The sequence below is a fragment of the Motacilla alba genome, chromosome 6 (assembly GCF_015832195.1).
Source record: "Motacilla alba alba isolate MOTALB_02 chromosome 6, Motacilla_alba_V1.0_pri, whole genome shotgun sequence".
NCBI classification, from domain to species: domain Eukaryota; kingdom Metazoa; phylum Chordata; class Aves; order Passeriformes; family Motacillidae; genus Motacilla; species Motacilla alba.
The window spans coordinates 6,735,140-6,760,377 of NC_052021.1; the positions used below are offsets into that span (position 1 = coordinate 6,735,140).

Below are 25,238 nucleotides of genomic sequence, written 5' to 3' on the forward strand. Positions count from 1 at the left end.
CGTCTTTTTACAGAGAGCCATTCTTTACTCATCTGTTCCATGTCTAATAATAACCCTTGGATCATTAAGAAATAACTAAATTACAGCAGAACTAGTCTCTTTAATGAGCCATAATAGTCCCAACATTCAGCCAAAAGTTTTTTTTTTAAAGACTGTGAAACTTCAGTGTAGAATATGAAGCTTTTTGTTTAGTAATAACAAGTTTATGAGCAGGACTACAGTTTACAGCCAAAATATAGTGACCTAAAAATGCCATTCTGCATTGCTCCTTTCTATACATTGTGTCCTTAACAAGTCCAGGGGAAAATTAGAACGAATGAATTGTGGTGAGAGCCCGAAGCCAACAAACGTATTTAAATGAATCCTTCTGATGCAATACTTTCCTTTAAAAAATACAATTAAGTCTTTGTGTTTCCTTTGAACAAAACCTCATGTTTAATAGCACCAATGGCTCTGTAGTAAAATCTATTTAAAAACAGAGGAGGAGGCACAGTAAGTTTTATACAGTTACAGAGGCTTTAAAAAAAAATGTTGCTAGTTTCTGAAGACTGAGTAAATTTATGGTGAATTACTTCCACTGACCTACATTAAAAACTTCACTCTCCTTTTTTTAATTCCTGAAGATTTGTCATTATGTGAGCATAATTCACTATGACAAAGACGCATTACTCAAAGTGTCCTCTTGAATCAATATAACTATGGAAATGTGAGAAACAGTTCGGCAAGATGATAATGCCTTAAAAATTAATTGGCAATATTTTCCTGCACACTGCGGTCCAGCGGGTCCACGGGAATTCAAACATCAAGACATTGTGAGGCAGTTGCACAAATGTAGCTGGCATATCAGTGTCAGCTGCTCTGAAAGAGACTGAAGGGACAATTAGGTGCACTGTTCTTATCAATTCTGAGGTGAGGTGGGGTGCCAGGAGGCCGCTTGGCCGGGGAAGTCAGCACAGCTTGCCATGGGACTGATGGGTGAGCACCACCTCCCCAGCCCAGGGGCACCGGCTCGGCTGAGAAGGGCAGCTGGAGCAGACACTGCTCTCAGAGCACAGCCCCGTGCCACAGCCCTGCTCTGGAATTCTTTCTGGTACGAGTCTGCATAAAGACAGGTTCGTATAAAAAGCCCTGTGTTGTTCTGTACATGAACTCACACACTTTTCTTGTTGAGAGGTAGCAAATTGCCTTTTTACAAATATAGGCAGAGAAAAGACAGTAAAATAGTACACGGGGAAATTTCTAAAACAGAATAATAACAGGAAAGAAGATTGGTAAAGCGTTCTAATAGATGAGTTTCACAGATGTGGTAGTTATTATAAAATTAGCTTTGCATAACTTACCAATATACCATTGCATTTTCTCCCAGATGTTATCTGTTACTTAAATTAATTTTGCTGAAGTTACTATTATTGCAGATTTTATCCATGCTGTATTTTATTATTTAAAGTTTCTGTGGCTTATAATAAGCCCTGGTTGATAGTGTTACTTTTAATAATAGATATAAGAGGTTTTAGTATTATAGAAATGGCTGCTAGGAATATCTTAATAGTCATAGCACAGAATGTCTGCTCTCAAAATATTATGTAGATTAAAACTAGCTATTTACTTACAATCTAATTCAAGGCACTGGAAAGGTTTGCAGTATTTATGTATGTGGTATGAAGGGGAACAATCTACTCCAGGAATAAATATCAGAGTTTGGGAATTAGCAAAGCTAAGGTCAAGGTCAGTTTGGCTTTACTAACGTACTTGATGAAAATGAGAATTCAGACTTTATGTTTACTTATTTCATAAACAGAGAGAAAAGACTAAGGGGGTGATGCATTTGCCTCCTTGATAGAAGGCTTTTGTATCACAGAAATATTTTAAAACCACCTTCTCAGCTTGATATTACTTGAAATTCTGTACTCCTTTCTACACAGTCTTAACATAAATTCTCTGCAGCTAAACTTACCTTACCAGGAAAATAATTATTTATAAGGATTGGAAAAAAGCTCCCACATTTACCATGGACCATTTCTAAAGCCTTGTAACATCTTTCCAAGCCTTTCAATGGATACAGGTTTGATTTATACGAACGGCAGACGAGTTTCAAAAAGGGAGTTCTTTGTGCATTATTCTCTATATTCATATCACCTGTGCAGTTTTTACTTGTATGTCATGGGACCTTATCCTACCAGAGGCCTGCACAGATTTCTCTCATATATATGCGAGCTTTGCTATCAAACAAACTCTGTAATACAGGATTTACATTAGTTTGCTATTCATGCTAAGCATGGCGGGCCACACACCTACAAATGCGCTGAATTTCAGCTGCTGCAATAAAAGGCACTTACAAGAGGTGTTTTGTTGGATGCCTGTATTTCATGTGGTTGAATTTGAATGAATACCTAATGGACAGAGATGCACTGACTCAAACCAGCCTGCTTTTTTTAATCCCTCCCCTTTTACCTGCCAGCACATGCAAACACAACAAATCCACCCCAGCTGCCTGTGGAGGCATCGCCCATGAGCGTTCCCACAGGAGGCTCCTGGGAGGCTGCTGATAGCTCTACAAATGCATCTGCCATCCTCTTCTGCAGCAATGGAATACATGAGGTCCAAAGGACCAAAGGATTTTACGAAGCACTCAAAAACTTAATCCAGATATCTGATCTCTGTGGTGTGACTAAGGTAGCAGAGCTTCCTTTGCACGCCCCTTGCTACACGCATTTTTATTAATATTAAAAGTAGAATTAAGATCAATGAGGGCCTAAAACTCTGCCTCCGAAGGATGTTCCCCGGTTGCTAATGATGCACATGGAAATTCTTTATGCATGTTCCTGGGCAGGAGCTTTCAAACCACTATTCCTAAAAGAGACAGAAGGTAGACTTTATGGTAGGATTTATGCTCTTCTTCCTGCATTTCAAAATCCAAGTCAGTATGTTTTAAAAGAGTTTTCCATGTTTCTGATCTGTGATGGGAATCGACTTTGCTGACAATACATTAGTAAAGAATCTAGTCTAAAATAGCTATTTGAAGCAATTTGGTGCCTACATTGACAAAACAGGATCTCCTCCTCCCGCCAGGAAACTGTAAATCAGTCAGTGACATCTGGCCTCAAGGACATCAGAGTCATCTGAAATGTGGTAATTTATATTAATGAACATCAATATTAATTTTTAAATAAAAAGAATTTGCTACTGCCATTATGTTTACATAAGAAATATTATTTATAGCTTCTGTTCCTCCTTTCCTACATTTTGCCCATAAATTACTGTAAGGAAACACAATGTCACAGTTATAAATATTTTTCCTTGGAGTTAAAGCTTTTACATATCCTCTTACTGTTTTCAGTAACTACAAGAGGACAACCAGGATTTTCTTGCTACTCCAGGAGCTGCTGCCAATTTTAATGCTTGACTGAGTAGAAAAGGGTGCTTCTACAAAAACAACCAAAGCCTTCCTCTCTAGAGATATCTTAATGCAGAGTGCCCTTAATACCTAGATTCTGTAAGAATCTATCTTAACATACCAGGAAAAAAAAAACCAACAACAAAACCCCCTGATTTTACTAGGCTGCAATTGTCTTCTACTGCTTTCACCAAGCTTCCAATTATTGCTGCCAATTTGCAGATTATTTAGAAAGACAAAATAAAAGACATAAAAAAATCCCCAGCTGGCTTCAGTGCTGAGGACACATCACTAAATGATTCACCTTGGAATGGTCACTCTAAATTCACATTGCATTTAGCATTGCCAAATCTCCTAGAGTTATGGGATTACAAGAGAATCTCAGCTTTCATTTAAAAATAAAGTTAGCTCTTATGGTTGCAGAGGGAAGACTGAAAACATGAATCTTGAAAGCTCAAAAACTAGACTGCAAGGAAAAAGAACCAAACAATTATTTTTAAGCAACTCATTATTTTTGGGATATGTGTCATCATTTTAAATACTCAAGGCTAATGTAACCCTTTAAAAAATACATAGATATTTTCAGGAGGGGCGAATGAATTTGGTTTATTTGTTCTTGTAAGTGCAACTCTTGCATGTCTGGACTCTTCAAAGTATCAACTCCCCCCTTTCCACTTCAAGGGGCTATGGAGCAAGCAAAGAACAGCCAGCTCCTATTTTGGCTGTACAATCATAATCAACACTGATCTAAAGTCATTTAAAAAACAAACAAAAAAAACCCCACAAGCACCTTTCCACCTTTCCCACAGGAACCACCTATCTCAAACTACAAATGTTTTTAAAAAATGAAGGCCCTTTTATTACTCATATGATCACATCTGAAAACCATAAAAGTAAGTCCTGTTGAACCCAATGAACAACAGGCAGTGGCATCCGCCTTTATCAGGCTGGAGCTTTACACTTGTTGTGCATCTTTCTCCTACATTATTTTATCAGTAAAGAACCAATATGAATGCTGAAAACATTATGATAAAAATGTGAAACAAAACTTGGCCAGGTGCATCTTTGTACCTCTTTCTGGGACCACGCTTCAAACATTTTATAAATACTTACTGCAATTCCTTACTCTCAGAAAACCAATTTGCACGAGAGCATGTGCCTTTGGCAACAAAATGGCCTATAAGAATTAAATTGCTTGGGGGGCTGGTATTTATCACACCTGCTTTAGGGGCTCTGTCAACCCCCTAAACCCCTGCTTGCAGGAAGTGCAAAGACAATTGCCTCTCCTGAGAGACAGTCAACTAAGTCAACTAAGATAAATTAAGAACCTAAAAATTTCTTAATGTACCTGCCCTGGACTGCAGCAAGCACAGCCTGCTCTCTGGCCTTTTCCCAAGGGGAACCTAGGAGAGCTGGCTTCCTCACTCAGGGTCCCTGGCTTGCCTGGTGCTGAGAAGTATGAAATATTCCCTTTTTATTCAAATGGTCACTGTAGGAACTCAGAGACGATTACCAGCACCACGTGCTCCTCCTGCACCCCTGAGTGTCTAGGGGAAGAGTCAGACGGCTGCTGGCACTATCCTGGACTGTTATTTCCAGGTGTTACGTCCAAGATGCAGCAATATCTCTTACTGTTCCACAGGGCTTTAGGTCAGCCCTAAGACTTCCAAAAAAAGCCTTCTAATGTAGACATGCCTGTTTCCAGCATGTGTGAATCTCCAGTGTGTCTCCTGCTCTGCACACACCAGTTCAGAGCAGCCTGTGTGCCCCTAGAGTGGAGCCCCACCAAATTTCTCTTAGTTCAGCAAGCACAGACTTCAGGCTTTACCTAAACAGGAAAAAAAGGCACCAAGATTCCAAAAACCAAGGGGAACTTACCCCCCCCCCCCCCCCACCTTTTAGAACAAAAAGGGCACGAGAAGAGCCCAGAGGCGCCCGCAGAGAAAGTCTGACAACAGAAAAATAGCACTTTGCTGTTGGTACAGTAAAGAGCAGTCACTGCCTGACGCTGGAAAGAGGTCCCACCTCCTGCCTTTGTCTGCCACTGCTCTTGGACAGCCTTCCCTTCCTACCCACTTCCTCTGAAATCAGAGTTTTCTCCACTGAGGTGTTCTTATAATACAAGTGAATGACAAATGGAGCACTTTAACTGGATTTTTAAACAGCCCTAAAATTATTAAAATGGTGAACTTTAAATAATTATATTTCAACCAGTGTTTTACTAGTTCTCTCCCTACCTTCTCTGATTTTAATTTTCTCACTTGTCAGCGTGCCTTGGCAGTGAGAACAAGAAAGACCTCAAACCTTTGCTGATTGCCTTCCATGCAATCTGATTTCTATAAATTAGAAGTTGCTGATGGGAAAGCAGACAGCAGTACCCTTTGATCAAGATACACATCTTGATCTCTTTTATCATTTTTTAAAAAAACAATAATATTACAACAAAAAAAAAATCATCATACAAGCTTTTCGATCAAAGTGTGTCACTGTCTGCTTCCCAGTCGACATACTGCCAGTAAATTGGCGCGGTGCCCGGAACGCGCAGGCAGCAGCTGGTGGGTTTGATTACCATCTGTATAGCCACCGGTGTACAAAATATTATGTCTCCATCTAGTGGGCATCTGCAGTTTACAGGAAATTTGAAAATGGGTTGGAGCAGACTTCCGTGGGTGGCAGAAGGAGCTTCATGACTCCCCACCAGCAGAACTGGGCTATCTGAAAAAAGGAGGGCTTTGGAGCCCCGCCCCAGTTCCATCCCTGCGCTGGCACTTGTCCTTGAAATAATGTTTTCTGCAGAGGCATTCACAGAACAACTATTTCTGTTCTCACAACAAAACACCTCTTTCCAGTGCTCTGCAGCACCCTGGAAGTCTTGGTGGCCAAAATCTGAAATGTAAAAGAGGTAACAGGAAAAGGAAGGTGAGAGCAAGGATGCCATTAATGACCAGAGCTCCTGAAATAAACAATAAGGAATGAGATGAATATGCCAAGACAATGTTTCCCCTTATACTAAAATATTACAAACTGCCCCCCCCAACTACTTAATGGCAGGACATGCAAAATATCTGTAAACTCTCTCATATAGTTTCTGATAACATCCTTGACTGAAGAGCAACAGCGGTAACACAAGGCACACAAACCTGTTTATCAGGAGAGTGCCAAGGAAACCGTCCTTGGAACGTAGATTTTAGAATCCATGTGGCCACCCAAAGGAGAAACTGAGGCACGAGCCAGCACTATAACAGCTCTCTCACAACAGTCACAGGACTAGAACAAATAGTTAATAAAGATGAATTTTACTACACTCATTACACCACGCTCCTTTTCATCGATTACCATCCTTTTTGACAACTACTCCACCAGCAATGTACTGACTGGGCATATTTTATGCACAGCCATCTACGGTGAAAACTGCATCCTAATGAAGAATATCAGTACAGCAAAATGAAATAAAACCCAACAAGATCATACTATTGATTTTCTCCATCCACACAGACCAGACCTAAATTCCCTAAGCTTGAGAAATCTGTTGAGATAACTCTCCACGATAGCATGATTACATTTCATTTAATGACTTTTCTGAATGCACGATAGGTCCTGAAACAACTCCCCTTGTTTTTCTGAGTATCTTTTAATAAAATTGTTCTAAATGTGTTTTGATTTGACACCTAAACTGGTTACAGTAAAGCATTTTTTATTTTTATCATACATTTTGTTACATTAGAGGTAAGTTTATTACTCTATAAATAATTCATTCAAAGGAGCTTGAGTTTAACAGCACCTAATAGACACAGTCACTTAAGGCAGCACACTGGCAAATTCCAGCTTTAAATCAAAAGCTGATCTTTCTTCACATAAAAAAATGGAAACTTCTCAGAAGAAAGCATCAGTTTTAAGAAACTCAGGCATGAGCACTTAAAAATGAAGTCAGTATGTGCCAACTGCTGACTTTTGTACTAATTTATTACATTGCTTGTTTGTGCAGGAAGGGGATGAGATTGGTTTCAACAGAAACTAGAAGAATTAGAAACGACTGTTGCTCCCTCAACAATTTGCTGTGATAGAAGCTTTATTTTTCAGGTCAGCGCTCTCCATTTTTGATTGCTCAATGGGAGTGCCACAATGGCTAAAAAAAGAAGGCTCTGAAACTTCAGGAAATAGAAACTGCTGACTACCTGGTGAAGGAATAATGATTTATAATATATGAACAGGGGCAATAATTGGATAGCAGGCTGTACTCAAAAAAGCCTTAATTCACAGATCTGACATCAGAAAGTCATAATCCATCGATCTAGCATCAGAGTGATGGATTATGACTTTTTGAGAACATGTAGATATGTCAGCTTCATGAGCATTCCGGGAATTGTAGTCCAAATTGTTTTACTGACATCATCTGAACAATTTCAGCTTTTCCCAATAAAGCTAATGCACTAATATTTTGAAATATAAATGTTCTGCTGTTTTTCTTTTAAATCCTAAAAATCCTCCAACTAAACATCACAGGTTGCCATAACTTGAGATTGAAGATTTATTTTTTTTAGTTACTTAGAAGTTGTGTAATTTTCTAACAGAGATGACAAGAAGTTTAAAACCTAATTGCTTTTTATGTCAAAAAAGTTTTCTATTCGAATTTGGAAGCAAAATAAACAAGGTGTTTTCTTTCAGGAAAGAGCTGACATATTCTATGCATGTTTCCCCCCCCAGTCTACTTTAAAAAAAAAAGTTATTATGTGGATTTAGATAGAATCATTTATGAAAATAAATAATAATCTTGCAATGCTTGAATACCTAGAGGTTGAAATATATTTTTATACAGAAGCTTTTGACATTTTAAATATAAAAAAAGACAGTTGGAACTTCACTTTCTGCATAAAAAAACCATGGGCTAAGGTTATTGAATAAAATATTCACAAAAAGTTCCAGAGATCACTTCATTAAACACTGCATACTTATTTAAAAGTAAACCACAATTTCATTCATAAAATTCCATAGCAAAATCTTCCACTGGCTTTTCCCCATTACAATTAAGTGAAACCACTTATCAATTAACAACTGTGACATTAGACTAATTCAGTGGCTCAGATGGGTAAGAGCTCTTCCAAAAATGCTTTCTGCTTCAGTGAAGTGTTGAGAATAAAAAGAAAGTCCCACATTACATGTAAAATATTACTGAGTATTTCCAATATATATTCATATTAAAACTATAAAAAAAACCTGTGACTAAAAAATCTTCCAAAGGTATAAAAACTTTATGTTACACAAGTAACAAGGGCTAAAGGGTAAAAGAAACAAACCAAACCAAGCCAGGGTTGCATATGTCCCTATTCTTTTTCTGGACGTTCATTTGTCTAGAAGGTTGAGTTTCTCCTTCTCTGTTTTTTCTCACCTTATTTTCTTTCTTACTCACAAAGTTTTCTAAAGGGGGCTTATTAATAAAGGAACTACTTATAGGAAGTTTTTTGTTTAACCCCTCCCCTGCCTTTGGTCTGTTCCTGAATAAAGGTACCACCGAGGAAATGTCACAGGGCTCTTTTATAATGGCTGAAATAATTTCTTTCACTAAGTCCTATTTACATTAAGTAAAGACGTCCTGGGTCCAGGGTCAACCCAGATTTCAAAGCAAACAATAACAACAACAAGACCAAAGGAAGGGAAAAAGCTGCAGGAAGAAGAATGCACTTTTTATAGTAGACAGAAGTGATTTACTTCATTTTTGACAACTAAATATTAAATGTCCAATAAAAAAAATCACTGCCATGTTCCACAAACTCCTTCCTCTAAACACACCTAACGTTCATAAACGTCTCACATAAAGGAATCACATCACTGAAAAGCAACTACTTCTTTAAAAGAGCCTTAAGCAACAATCACACTGCACAACTGATCAAAGAGAGAGCACCTCATGTGATTAACTTTTCTGGGGAATTACCATTGGCAGGCTGTAATTACTCACTCGAAGGCAGTCATGAGGACACCATGCCCAACTGTTCTCTGCCTGTGATTTATATGCCTGAGGTAATGACCAGTGGCCAGAATATCAGTGTGGCAGCTCCCTTCAAAGAGCCTGTTGTGCAGCACCAAACCAGGTTCACTTCATCATCAAACCATCTTCTACCTGCATTTTCCTTGGATCTTTTTCCACCTAAGTATTTACCCAGCTCAACTCAATTAAGCTCATGCCATCAAATGAGAACAAGCAGGGTGGCTACAACCTTTCCAGACTGAAGAAAGACTAAAGCCCTTGGGACTGCATGCAGGGGAAGACAGGAGTACTTCGGGCATCTCCTGATTCCTCCCCGTTTTTGGAGGTGTGCACTAATCCTACCCTTTTTCTTGTAATTGAACTGGTTGTTTCCTTTCCCTGTCTCCACTGACACCACTGACTCATTTAATGTATGTTATGAAGCACCAGTCAGATGTTAACTTTCTGTCTTTAATGATGTGTGCTGGAACCAATGACCTTGAAGTGCAAGGCACAATAGATCTTCACCATTCCCTTAATAGCCAAGCCTTTGTTCATGAAGTTTATAAGCAAAACCTGTGTACAAAAGGAACACTTACTCACAATTACTATTATGGTTGTCCTGCTGGGGCTGTACATTGCACTGAAATAATATGAGTTATAAAGTGCATGGCTTAGTAAAATTTAAATCAAGCAAATGTTTAATACTGAGCCATTTCATCTTTTTCCAAAGTTCAGCAAATTTATTACAAAGAATTGAAATTGCACTTCAAGCCCTAAGGCTTGCAATGTTGGAGCCTGCCTGATTAACATAATTAAAATAGCATAATTCAAAATTTAGTAAATAATTAAATATATAAGCAGACTTCTTGTTTACTTCCAACTGATAGCATGATTCTAGCTAAAAATTTGCACTGCTTTATAGCTGAGAAGTTCCTAGAGCACATCCCCTTTTTCTAGCTGTGCATATGATTAAAAAAACAGAGGTTAAACACAGAAATGAAAAAAAAAAAAAAGGGGAATTTATTTTTGGTCACAGTGGTGCTTAGTTCTTTCCTCTCTTTTTTTTACAATAAGCAGGTGCTGCTGAAGAGGTGAAAAGACTCACGGTAGGAGGACATTGAGCTTGAGAAGGGTAGGAAAATTCTTCCTTGGAAAGAATTGTCCTCCCCTTCCACAGTCACTACATATCTTGTACTGCATTTTCCTACCTTAGTCAAGATGCAGCTTGCAGGAGAAGCCAAGCTATATCCATTAGATTACTGGACATACATAGCTTGTGAGACCTGATCCAGAGGATTGCTCAACAAGGGCAAGGCTGACAATTTCATGTGGCATAAAAATCCTGCCTTACACAGTGCTTGTAAGCCACTCGCACCTGCATGGCCACAGAGGGCTCCCAGAGGTCACAGAGACAGGTTTTATGGGATGGAAATCTTATTTTCTTGATTCTGAAACCACAGAAAAAGTGCCTACTTTTTCTGCAAATGTTGCCTGCTTATCTTCATTTTCTCCTGCAACAATTCTGCCTTCTCCTTCAGCCACCGCGCTGATCAGCAGCCCCTCCCAACATATGAGGTGGAAAGCCAACGACAAAATTAAAACAAGTTGGCAAATGTACCTATATATACATATTTCATGTCAGCACAGTTATGCTTCAGAAATTATGGCAACAGCAATAGAATTCTGCTGCTGTGATCATGGATAATCAAAGCAAGCGAAAAAAAAAGCCAGTGCTGAAATATTTTCAAAGGTATGAAAGTCTTTACTGTTGTGTAATTTAAATTTACTTGCCATCACTTGAAATTTCCTTTCGTCCGCGTGATTAGAATTTAAATGCTCCCAAAGTACATTAACAAATATAATTCCCGTTATATTGCAGATGTACTGCAGCAACCTTCTCTTAATGCTGAAAACTAACTAGGTTCCTTAAATCGCCACAGAAAACACAAAGCACAGTAAGTTAAAATGTTTTCAAATTAAGTCTTATTTGGGAATGACCCGCAAGATAATCAACACAGCACTTTCTACTCTACTTACACATACACCCACACATCACAAAGCTGTAGCAGTATTTTCTACAGCTGTAAATACGGGATGTTTTCATTTTAGAGAGTATTTTTGATGTAATAGTTTTCAGTTTGAGGCCAAACTTTGCACCTCACACACCATGATAATATAGTGTTTATTTTTGATACAATCCTAGCAGTTCCTCTGAAATTACTTGGGGCACAGTGGATTGAGGAAAGATGAATTGAACAGTAAATCTTAGCAGCTCACTCAAAATTTATACCTGACAACAGTAACAGAAGGACAGACTATACAAGCCTTCTCATGCATTATTGCATGAAAAATTTGTCCAATAGTCACCATCCCAAATTCCTTAATTTTTAAATTCAAGATGTTTTTGATGAATAGAAATTACTGTTCCCTGAAGACAGCGTTCTGGAGCACATTAGCGTCACGTCAAAGATTTTACGCAGCCTGAGTAAACTGGATCTTAACTGGGAAGTAGTTGACAGAGTCAACCTGAAAGCCAGCTAAAACACAAAGCTGCAACACCCTGCTGACACACAACTATTTATTGTAGCATTGGTCAAGTTTAGTGTACTCTTCATGAGCAGCTTTAATTTTTCCCCACCATACTGATCTTATCAGATTTGACAGGCAGAATCCTCTAAGTAGCACAAATCTATAAAAATGACCTTTTATGTAACTGAATTCCACAGAGCAGGGTTTCGTTTGTTAAGTCATGCTACCTTTTCTTTACTCTTTGTCCATTCTTCTCCAACTGATTTGGTGGAAGGAGAAAATGAAAATTAAAAAAATAAAATTCTGTATGTCTGTGTAGGTTAGAGTTATTGGTATCTATCTGACTAAGCAATTTATTTCGCTACTAAAATTGCTAGTATGTTAACAGATAAATGTTAAGGAAGAAAGCAGATTTATCTTCTTAATTGTATTGGTTTACTACAAAATGAAGCAAAACCAACTCACGTTATGGTCTGCAAAGCCATAAATGTATTAAAATGGTAATCAAGCTCTGCAAAACTTTAGGGCTTAATTCCCAATTCCCAGAGCAACTCAGTCCCCTGTGTAACACACAATGCCCTGTTGATCATTTAATGTATAACCTTTAAACTTTCCCATTACCCAAATAAGCTCCCTTACCAGAGACTTCTACATTTCATTCTAATGCATATGGTTTGCTGCTTGTTAGTTTTTGTAATGTTTCCACTACTATGAAAGAAAGAAAAAACCCCAGCAATCCAGGAGACAAAGTCTCATTTTATCTTACACTTGTCGAATATTAAGATTCTCCTAGTCTGTCAGATTTCTAAGCTTGTCTAATATCTTTCATTTGTATTCAAAATTAATAAAGTCTATCCATGCTGCATGATTTTCCAGTTGCTCTGATTCTGATTATGCACAATAATTTGTAATTTAAATTCACAAAGATGTGCCAATGTAGCAATGTATTTATGTTGTCAGTTTTAAAGGCTTGGCCTTTTTGACTCTGATACCAAAGCCCTGTTCTTTCTGCCCACTATAAAGTTCCAGTAATGCTTGGACTGACCAATTACTGCTGGTAATTTGATTATGTACCCCCTTTCTTTTATTATTTACCCATTTAACTGAGGATTGATCAGAACAAAGAGACAATTAAATATACTGCAATAAAACCAGTATGAATAACAAGAGTAGGAACTGAAGACAAACCAGCAGTAGTTCAGAAACACAGAGATAAGACTGAAATCCTGTCTTTAACTACATCTATTGTGTTTGGCCGTGTTAGGGTTGCAAAGAAAAGGATATTAATTTTACATTCAGTAATTCAGAGAGCTCTGTTTGCAAGCAAAGAGGAAGGACAAAAGATAAAATCTCTGTCATGGCAAAATAAGCAACATTTGGCTCCTTACTTCCACCTTGACAATTTCTTGATTTCTTAAACAAAACATGATTATTAAAGAGAAATTAATGGTTCAGTGCACAGTTCTATGCATGCAATATCAACAGACTCAAGGGGTCATTCTCAAAATTGACAGAAACATAATGACATTTTTAGAAATTCCACTGCAGGGCACCACAATGGACCAATGGTAGGATTATTAAAAAAAAAAAAAAAAGCCACATAAAAAATCAACCATCCCCTCCCGCCCCCCTCCCCACCCCAAAGTCAGCTACCTGGGCTCTAGCCCTCACTTTCTTTTAATCTAGAGCTGCCAGGACAACAGTAACACTAAAAACTGAAAACAGTCTATTGTGAGAGTAAAACTTTTCAATACTTCATTGGAAATCTGACCATTATAGGTAATTTAACATTTCTCCAAATGTAAGTCTTCAACTACATCCTAATTCCTGAGGAATACAAAAAGCTGGCACAATATCTTTCTTAGAACAAAAGAAAATCATTAAGATCTTAAATGTATAACAGATAGAGACAAAAGTGATAAATGGGCACCATGAATACAAAATGAATGCTAAGAAAAACGCTGAGAGAATGTAAAGCAGATATTCAAAGCAGAATAATCTCTAAGGAACACCCCTAGCACTCTTTCATTTTATTATATAAGATATATGCATTGCTTGCAATGTATTGCCATCTTTTCACAACACACGCTGTCCAGTAAATCTAGAAACAGACCTGAATTCCAGCCTGTTAATGCCTGAAACTTTTCCACAGCCTTGATCAATGCAAAATTCAAGCCATGTCAAGCACAGGATGTTCTCACTACTCTGCGACCATATTTGGATGGCCTTCCTATAAATGAAGCATGCAACATTCATCTTTATCACTTAAAATCTATGTCATTTCCTTAGATTGTGTTCACAAGCCAAATTTGATATGCACAGTCAAAATAAATGGCAGTGCAAGTGCACAGGAGATATTTTTCCTTACCTAGTGTTATTTGAATAGAACAGAAATAACACATCAAACACAGGAATTCTAATACTGAGAAAATAGTCATATGTGTATCAGCTGGTAATTCATGCAGAATGACCTGTTCTGTGGGAGTAGTAACAATATTTTCTGCAATATGTATTTAAAATATTGTGGGATTCTTGTAGAACCAACCAAAAAAGTCAAAAGGACCACTTGTCATAAAAGCAGAAAGCAGAATGTTGAGGTATTTCAGCCAAAACCATCTGAATTTGTTTAGGTTTTATCCTGGACACAACACCATCTGCAATGTAACCCTGCAGAATGTACACGGGCTCTAACATAGGCTTTGCAGTCACAGGACAAAAATTAAGAATGAAATCAGCCCAAAAAAAAAAAATTAGGCTGAACACTCACCATATAAGCTTCCCAAGGTCAGCCAAATAGTCTGCCCACTCTAACAAGTAGGAAAGAGCAAACATTAAGTATAAACAATAAAGTATTTCTTCTCTTTGCTTCAAGTTGGCGAAGAGGATATTCAGGATGAGTTCACTATCAAATTTTCAACAGCACACGTGGAAAGCCAAACCAAAAAATATTTTAGATAATAATCTTAATTGTGAAGAACACCAAAAGGCTCCAGCTGCTGTGTTTTAAAGCCTGCCCTGAGGAGATAGTCGAACTATTTGATGTTTTCTGAGTGCTTGAAACACATAATGAAGTCCCAGCTTCCACAGAAACACAGTGGATTTGTGAGAGACTCAGGCAGCACGAGGTTAGCTAAGGCTGATGGAAGAGGCAGATGGGAGCCTATTTCCCAAATCAGAAGAGGAAAGAGTGAGGCTCAGGGGGCTGGAGCTGGTGGGAGCTGGCTATCAGCCCACACTGAAGAAGGGATTGGAAGGACAGAATTTCCACCTTGCTCTGTCGCTAGCAGCCTGCAAATGACTCCAGCCTCGGGATCAAATGGTGAAGGAAACCATGCAGACAGGAGACAAAGGGGCCAGAACCCTGCACTGCCACATCTGGCCTACCTTAGCCTGGTCTCTTTGCTCACCAGGTGCCGGGGAGGAGGGCATGGAGAGCACACTACACCCAACATATTGGGTATGTATATGGCTCTTCTTCCAGTACCATTTGGCAGCTTATTCCCGTATTTCTGGTGCCTTACAATATTGTTGCAGTGTATTCAGACTCCCATGAAAGAATCAAACATTATGCTTTGGATAAACTCCATCCCTTTGCCAAATGTTTTCCTCATTTAATCCCTAATAAAAACATTTTGAATGACTACACTGAACCTAAACGGTGCTGAAGTCTTCCAAAAGTCTAGCAAGCTTCAAAGAACAAATAATACAAATGCTGAAGAAAACAGTTGTTTTGTTAATATTCTATTTACACAGCTGGATCCTTAGGAATTTTATCCATCTGTATATTTAGTAAGCAAGGCAAATTAATGCTTAGAATTGCCATTTCCTCAGTGAAAAACAAACCAGTAAAATGAAAAGGCTCCCCCACAATCTGTCTCTCTCTGCCCCATTCCAGATAGACATGCACACCTCCCCCGTAGCCATGAACCACGAAGTTACTGGAGAGGATTCTTCACAGACAGATGTAATTTATAACAAAGGCAGGAAAAGGCAACACTAACACAGAGCTTGCTGCCCTTCCTATAAAGTTCACCTCCTTACCAAGAAAAAGCAGAGAATAATTTGTTTGGTTTCTGTACTCAACTCCTTTTTCTTTTATTGTGAAAAGTTTCCATTGTCCTTTTATGTTTTGATTATTGAGTAAGTTTAGAGACTTGCCAAATAGCCCTAGATTGTTAACAGACCACCACTATTTAATTTTGAATGCTTTAACAAAATAAAGGCACGGTTCACATTAATATTCGATGCCCTCATTTTATTTATTATCTTTCCTTGGAAATTTAAACAATTTTCTTAGCTAAGGTTTATTAAATGTAAACCTAAGTAGCAATATAAGTTACCTCAAATACCAACAAGACATCCTATAAAACTTAGCTTTGTAATAAGTAACACAACATTTTGCTGAGCTTAGTATATTTCTAGGAAATCAAAATAATGTTTTATGAATTAATATTCAAATACATCAGATTCGATGTTCAGTAAAAATACTTTATGTTGAAACTTATGACAAGTTGTAAAATTCAAGGTGGAATTAGAAGACACAAACTTTCTGGTGCATTTTAAAAAGGAACTTTAAAGGATTGTAAAACTTGTCTGTTATTTAGACTTGGATTACATTTGTCCTCATAACATCAACTAAACGGATGAAAATTTATTAAAACGTATATTGATTATAAATCATCATGGTAAAGAAATGTCATGCTATTTATTTATATGAATAAGGTCAACATGTTATTCATAACATAAGGTCACAAGATGTATGAATTTGATACTTAAATATTCACCCGGGGGGATACATTCCCAGGAAATATTACATCACTTGCCCATTCCACTGACACTTTTATGAAAACAATTTGATTTTCAAGATGATAAAAAGCTGCAGATAAAGGTAATGGGTACAAAACAGTTGTTAATTGTACTTTAAAGTCATGCATCTGTCTGCCAATTACCAAAAATGATGCAGGAAATCTTGGAAATAGGGCAATTGCTCTGGAAAACCAATCTCCAGTAAGTCAAACTGTACAGGCACCAAAATGGTACCTTCTGGCAAACAACTCTAAAAAAAGGGCAGCTAAATTTGAACCACCAAAACATAAACAAAATGTGGCACATTCTTGAATAACTCCTTGATCCCTGCTACATTACATGGAAGACTTTAACACTGAAAATAGCACTGTACTGCAGCAGACATAATGCATAGGGCTCAAAATAACATGTTTCTCTACTTTTTTTTCAGCAGATTCCTTTCAAGTTACGTTCTTTGAACTTCCCAGAGATGAGCTATTGTGCGAATAACTTTCTGCCAATGTGCCAGCAGCGACCTACCTGGCTCTCACCAGCTTATGTACAAAGCCCTTCCAATGGCTTGCCACACTGGCTGATAAAGAATCCTGTTTTCTAGATTCCTGTCTCCCCAGCAACATGCCCTAGGGCAAGCTGAGGATCCCTAGATTGTGAGGGTCTTGCTCCAGCAGAGCCAACTATACCATATGGTGCCATGATGGAGCTGGGGCTCTGAAATGATCTTCAAAAGCACTGCTTTTGTGTCAGAGTTTAAACACAGACATGTAAGAATATCAATTCTCTTAAGTGTTTATTTTTTTGTTTTAAACTGGAATAAAATCAAACTGCAAAATTCTCAGATTGTCCTATGAAACAAAATTACCAATCTCTGCTCAGCTCCAAGTACCTTTTTTCATGCTGGTCAAGTTAAACAAGTAGAATTTGCAAAGGGCATCAACAGAGTGAGCTATTCTGGAATACTAGAAAAGTAAAACAAAATTCATATCCTAATAGTCTGTCTTCAGCTACTTTGCTTAACCACTTAAAAATTCCTCCAAGTCAATACATTTCTGCCAAACCCAATGTCTTCTATTAAAATTTACATCTTGATTGATAACCATTTTTAAATGTGCTGTAGTCTTCTGATAGAGCACTTCATCATTTGGGACATAGAACATTCTGATGAATAGCAGAAACAGGCTGTCATCAATGTACTGACTATCCTTCCAATCAAAGCCTACAATTCCTAGCTGACCTGCATTCCAGCAAATAAACAAGTCATTACTGCTCTTATCACAACTGTGTATGCTTACACACATTCAAACACATACACACAAACACACACATGATTCCATACATATGGAAATCGAGTCACTTTCTAAATAAATAATTAAAAAACTCACAGAGCACATCTGTGTATATATTAATTCCTGCAGAGTTCCAGAATTGTCTTCCTGCCAAGAATTTAAGTTTTTTTCCCTCTAACATCATACAGTCAAAAATGTGATGCTTTGTCAGTTTTAAAACTGAACTAAAGTGATCATGAGCCTCAATGTTTTTTCTCAAGCATGTTTAGTTTTTCATCCTCCAGGGTGCTGAGCAATGTGACCCCAGTCACCTCTCAGTTTAATTCTGTGTGTGTGAATAGGTCCATGGAATAATTAAAGTTCCCAGTTTGTTAAGAAGAGGCGCTTGTTGAGATGCTGGCTGGGTCAGAACCATGGTGCTCAGCACACTGAAGGCACAGCCCATGTCAGCTATTTGGCACTTGTCCTGCCTGAATTCTTTTCTTTCGTGACTTCACGCATGTTACCGAGTTAAGAAGCAGGCTTGGTTTGTATTTGATGTTTCCTAAGAAAATAATTTAAAAAACGTTTTGTTAATCATTCTCTAAAGCCTTGTAAAAGTACTCAGCACTGGCTTATGAATTCCACCAGCTCTCTGGAGCTCTCACCAGCTCTTAGGGCAGAGCAGTTCAGCTACCAAAACTCAGGAATGTTAAAAGTTCATTAGAAGACCATCAGCATGTGACCTACATGGAAATGGGACTGCTAAGCATCAGTGTAGCTCCCCTACTGACAAATGAGTATACCAACACCATCTTTGGAAAACAAAGGCTGTTTCTACTAGACAACAGATGCTTAAATATTTGAAGTAGCACTGCATACAATCCCCACAGACTCCACTTTTCATTTAGACTAATCACAAGTCCTTCAAGATGTCTGGTTACAGCCATAGCAAGCCCCAAGATCAAAGGACTGGATATCTGTGAATTTTGTCAAAAACCCACTGGCTCTCCAGCTGCTTACTTCAGTAATCTGGACTTGGGTATGGCACCCTTCTGTAATGGACATCAAAAATTTCCCCTCAGACATCAAAAGACCAAGTACCAGTTTTAAACATCCCCAATCAGAAAATAATGAACCTACTCCTGAAGCTGTAGTTTTGATCTTCATAGCAGCAAAGGCTTGAAGAACATGTTTTGAAGGAAAAACTAAATAAAAGCATGGAAATTAAAGAGAAATGGAATGTAACACAACATCAATTTATCAAAGATAAATGATGCCAGACTAATTTCATAGTTTATTAAATAAATAATTTTCTAGACAAAAGCAATGTGAGAGACATGATCAATTTATGAGTAGGCAGGAATATCACACAGATGGGACTGAACGCCCTTGAAGTTTATTCACTCTTGTATTCAATGACAAATTGGGAAGTGACATTGTGGGGACATCTTTTTTTTTAAAGCCTATAGTGCACTGGGAGTACCTCAGCCAGAAAATCCAGTAACAAAGGAGAACTAGAACAGCAGATGTACAGTGAGATAGGCACACGATACAGGTATAAAATGCTTCTGGGACCTATCATATAGGCTATTCCCAGCAGAGGAAAAGAAAGCACTATTGATATTTTACAAGGCCTTGCTTTTATCTCAGCAACAATATTATGTCAGTTTGGTCACTTATGTTCTAACAAAACTGATTTAAAGTGGAACAATTACAGAAGAAGGCCAACAGGATGACAAGAAGCTGGTATTGATGTAAGCATATGTGTGTCAAAGTCTACCTTTAAAGCAAAGATTAGAGAAGGCTGGCTTTTCTAGTCTAGCTGAATGAAGGCTGACAATAAGATTGCTGTCTCTTTATGCACTAGAAAAATAAACACTGGGGATGGAACAAGAGCTAAAGGTCAATACCAGCACAAATTGTCACAAGGACAAATGCACATAAGCTTGTCATGAATACACCCAGATCAGAAATTGAAGTTTTATAACAATAACAGAAACCAGGCATCAGGGCACTTCCTAACTGAAGGAGAAAAGACAAAAAAAAAAGTTAACTTTTTAAACTGGAGTTTGACAGGTTTCTGAAGAGGATTATGAATGTTTCCCTAAGAGAAAGTAGCATGAGAGCTGACAATTGAAGACATCCCTTCCAGTCCTATGTTCCTCTTGATGTCTTTGCCATGGTGATATTTAGAAAACAAAGCTACAAACATCAACTCACTGGTTTTTAGGCACTAAAAATATCTGAAACCTGCAGGCTTTGAAAAGCACTCCATTAGCTGGGGAATGAGTTTCTGTAGTGTGAACTGATATGCCTATGGAAATGTTCTGGTTTCATACATCTCTAAAATGCAGTTCTCAAAAAGTCACAGAGCAAATTCATTTAAACAATGATTGATTAACCAATCTAAACATGCAACACCTAATAAGGATTACGTATCAAAGTCAAGTCCCAGATTTAGAGCTTTTGCCATCAGAAAAAAAAAAAAGCTTTATTAGCTTTCAAAAAGCATATTCTTCCTATCCATCTCCTTAAATTCAAACAAAGAAGGGATTTTGTTCAAAGGTAAAAAAAAAACAAAACAACCCAACCCATAACTGGATAAGGACCAGACACAGCCCAAATGCTTAATGCTTCAGAAAGTAGGGAATACATAGAATGAAAGCATTAATGGAAACTAGTTTGGAACTCTAAGTACAGAGGATGATATCTAGTGACTGCTATAATACTGAATCTGCACTGCCATTAAATTTAATCTTTGATATTTTTATTGCAACCTGACCCACTATGACATCTCTAAAGAAAATTACATTGTACACTACTATTTCAAGAAGTGAAATGTAGAATGTAGCTAGTCATCTGGGCCATAAAATAGCAGATTACTCCATCAGGCTGGCTAAAGCAACTAGGAATAAAACTAGATTTACCAACCACATTATTTTTATTAGGAAATGTTTCAAAGCAGACATAATCCCAAAAGACCTTAGCCTCATACCATCCAAAAATACACAACAGAGAGCAGCAAAAACCATGAACTGCAGTATAAGGCACAATTTGTAAATGAGAGAAAAAAATTTCCAGGATATTGTGTAATATATCATCCTACCAAAGCAAAATAAATTAACTAAATGCAGAAATAGAAAAGAATAAAATTCATGTATTAACAATTTAAACCTTTATTCTGAGATCTGACGTGTTAATAGGAATTGCTCCATTGACTCCCTGAACATCAATATTTAGTCTGTACTCCTTTTGCTTTCCTTGAAATTGCAAGCTAATATAGGTGTACTAAATCACAGCTAGAGAGCAAAATGTCCAGAACAGGCAGAAGGGAAAAAACAGTATCTTTAACAGCAATATTCCTGAAGAACTCTGGTATGGTAGCACTGCTTGCATTTTATTTTGGATCACAGCCACAGAACAGCTAAAGCACAGCTTCTTCTGTAATCATTCTAAATGGGGGGAACTGCTCGTAATAGTAACAGGGAAAAAAAAGCAATGAATTTACTTGGCAATCTTAACACTCCTCAGCAATTCCTTGTACCGTCATGTTTTCTAACAGGTATTCATGCATACATAATATATAGGTCTTTGTAGATCTGGAATGAAGGAGAAGTAAGGGATTTGATAGCTAGAAAGGCAAGTTTTAAATTTTAAATACTGTCAAAGTAGGTTAGAAGTGTGATGTGTGTTTTATCATCTAACCAAGCATTCATGTCTTTCTGTTTTAACCTTTTTTTTCCTAGGCAATATGATCACCTTAGGCAGTTTGAGGTTTAAAGGCTTTAGCCCATGCAAAAAAAAATATATATTTAAATTACTCTGGCATTTGTTACCTTTTTTTTAAGACTTGAACACTGCCTGTGTTTTACAGAAGTGGCTTTATTATGCTAGCTGCATCAAATGCAGAATATTAATCAGACTGTGAAGCCGCACTAATTATGTGCTACACTTAAATAACTTACATTTTGTTAAGTGGCACGACCACAGATATTGTATGCATAATCTGAGTTTTGAGTCATTTCCCTTTTCTTGTCTGATTTTATTCTACACAGGAAATGACAGGGTCATTTGGAAATAACTGCAGTGAAAGATCAAAAAGGAAACTTGATTGAGAACACTGTATAATTGCCTGTGCTAGAGAAAAAAAAAATTCCAACGACTTTACAACCCATCACTGTAAGATTTCTCTGGAAACCACACACTGTGCTTTCCCTAAAAGGATATCCATTCCAACACTGAGTACAGCTTTTATTTGCTATAGCTGTATCTCTTTTAAAGAAGCAGATCTTCTCCTGGGGGTGTTGGGCTTTTATGCCATAGGTAATTTTTTCGGCACACATCCTCGCTGAGCTAAAGCCATTTCAGTAGAAGCAAATCAATTCTGTTGAAGCAAGTCATTTCACTGACTCGTCTCGAAGTGTTCATTTGCAAAAGGAGATAATGCTGTAATTAAGCTCTTGGAACACTGTGGTTCTTGTTATTTGGACAAATCTGGCCATTACAATTTAGAGTGTCCTGTTCCAAAAGAGCAGGCTTTTATTGCTGGAGCTAAAGGAAAACTTCTTAGGCATTAGCTGCACTCAGCTTAGAGTCAGGATCAGATCCAGCTTTGGGCTGTGGAGTGTCTGCACTGGCCTTTTTTTTTTTTTTTAGTAAGACACTGGTCTACATAACAGGACAGCAGCCAAACTTTCAGCACAAATTTACTATCAACTTTCAGCACATGGACTTCCCAGTTGATCTCATGTTCCCTGAGCAGATGCACTACAGAGCAAGTGACCCCAGGTGTGTCCCTGCCACACCCACACACACCAAACCACGGCAGCCCAAAAACCTGTTCATCTAAGGGACTGCAAAATAGAAGTAATGATCTCTTTTATGCATAAGAATTACTAAATAAAGTTACAGCAAAAGAACTTGAAGTCTGTGCTGAGTTCATCTCTCCTCACATTTTAACACATAAAGCAAGTGCAAATAATGCCATAAATTTGTATGTGCAGCTTCAATACCTTAAACTTTTACTTATTGAAGAACAATGCATCACCCTATCAAAATGAACTCTAACAGAATATAAGTATTGATTTTCTTGGGTGTTGGAGTGTAGTTGGACAAATTAAAAGCTCTCTGCCATGTAGCTCAGAATACAAAAGAGATGGATTAAAGTGTAGTGGCAGCATAGGTAAGAAAAGGCCGTAAAAAAGTTACAGCTAAAGATTGCCCTGCAGGGTTTTGTGACAGTTGTAGATAGCACTTGTTGCTTGAATGGATCATCACCGAAGTCATTCCCTGAAATCCATTCCTACCGCTGCCCAGAGGTGCTGGTACCCTCAGCAGAGGTGGTGCTCCCTCCAGAGCCGGCCCAGGGCAATCCCTGTCCTGCAGCTGGGACAGTGCATAATGATCCCACCCACCGAGAAAGGAGTCTTCAGGAAACACAAACACATTTCCTTAAAGCTAGTCTGAAACCTTCAAGTTTACACAAGAATTACTTAATCAAAGCCTCATTAAAATCGATTTTACCAATTTAGGAGCGCTAACCACCCATTGGTCTGATTACCTAACACAAAACATAGTAATGCCCACAAAACATAGTTACCCCACCCTAACACAGTAATGCTGAAGTTCTGCTCTACCTTTGTATTGACAGTTTTGTCACCTATTTCATCACAGTTGGAATTTTAACCCACCTTGTAAATGACAAGAATAATTTCCAAATATTTGCAACCATGTCAAGAAAAGTAATTTTATAATATGGCTACTTAAAAGCAACATGGAAAGCAATTATCCCACATCACCAGAGTCAAAATACCAGCTGAAAGTGTAAAGGAATTTTTCCAGTGCGCTAATTTTAACTTCATTGTGTACTGATAAGCTAAAATATAAGTACCATCAAAAATATTACACTACTGTGCCCCTCCAGGCAATCAGTTGGCTCCTAATACAAATTTAAAATGGAAATATTTTTTAATGTATAATAACAAATATCCTCAAAAAGCACAGTCAGGCTAAAGGAAGGTTTATTTGATTAATTTAACCTGTCCATTTGATTAAAGGCCACGTTCTGCATCAACACATTTTCTTATGTATTTTTCACATGTAAGTTAGAACACATGACAAAGTTCACTGTGATGCACACTCACTATTGTTAACTGAATTCTTTCAAAATGCTCAGTGTCTGGCTTGCTTCTTTCTTTAGAGTCAGTATAATTAAGTCTTGGTGGATACAGTAGAAACAGAACTCTGTACATGCACATGCATACATGTCTATTAGGGCTGTGGTCAGACTAGCATGGCACACAACATTTTCCAATTTTGATTGCTGATTTTAAAGCAGAGTCAGACTCACGTTGCAAATTCAAATTACATGCATCAACTTACAAATACCTACACAAAAGTGTTCCTGATTTAACACAACTAACGACTTAAGCAAGCAATGCACTTACACTTTCTTCAGATCCCAAATTAATTTTGAATATGAGGATCAAAACACCCTAACTGGCGCTCTTTAATCAGCCGTTTTACGTTAGTAATGCAGGGATGTTGACGTGAAGTCGCTTTGAGCAATATAAAACATATGCCATGGTGCACTCGTTAAGGAACTCTGCATAATGACTTCCATCTATATAAATGACTCACCTCATTACTTATCACAGGCTCTTCTCTACGACCATGGAAGAGGTATTCAAATGCTTTATAGTGTTTAAATAAGCTGAAAAACAACAAAACATAGACTATCACAGCTGTAAGTTTTTTGGAAAGGTAACAATATTACAAGTTTTGTTAAACTAAGAGGTACCCTCCCGCATGGTAACAGTCCAAATTTTAAAAAGAAACAGTTGTTTAACTTCAAAAACAATAAGCAGCATATTTAATTTGCAGGATTTATTATCAGATGGCTGTAGAAAATACACTGTGACACTTAAAAATACATCCACTTAGTCCTTATGAAATTGAACTCCAAGAAGACAAAGTTCTCCTCTGAAAAAAGTAATTCCTGAAACACTAATCACCAGGATACTTATGCCTTTATTATCAGCAATAGCAGACAAGAAGGAAACAAAGCCAAATCAGCTTTCAGATTCTGGGACGGGCTGCCAGTACAGGGAGAAAGTTTGATCTTGGAACACCAAAACAATAAAGAATAGAAGTATTTATTCTCTCAAGGTCACTTTGCAAAATCAGTGTAGTATTTCCTCAAAGAAAAACTAAAAAACTAGATTAACACACAGCAATTTTGTGTACTACAACAAAAGTAACTTTAAATAGACTTTGTCAA

At 37.7% G+C, this 25,238-nt stretch overlaps 1 protein-coding gene across 1 annotated transcript in view; it reads right to left on the minus strand.

Moving 5' to 3' along the window:
• The window catches only part of CABCOCO1 (ciliary associated calcium binding coiled-coil 1), a 47,951-nt gene that overhangs the window by 5,870 nt on the left and 16,843 nt on the right, over positions 1 to 25,238 (minus strand). Inside the window, exon 5 of the mRNA XM_038141336.1 lies at positions 24,599 to 24,671. Coding sequence (XP_037997264.1) covers positions 24,599 to 24,671 — 73 coding nt within the window. The remainder of the gene's footprint in view (positions 1 to 24,598; positions 24,672 to 25,238) is intronic.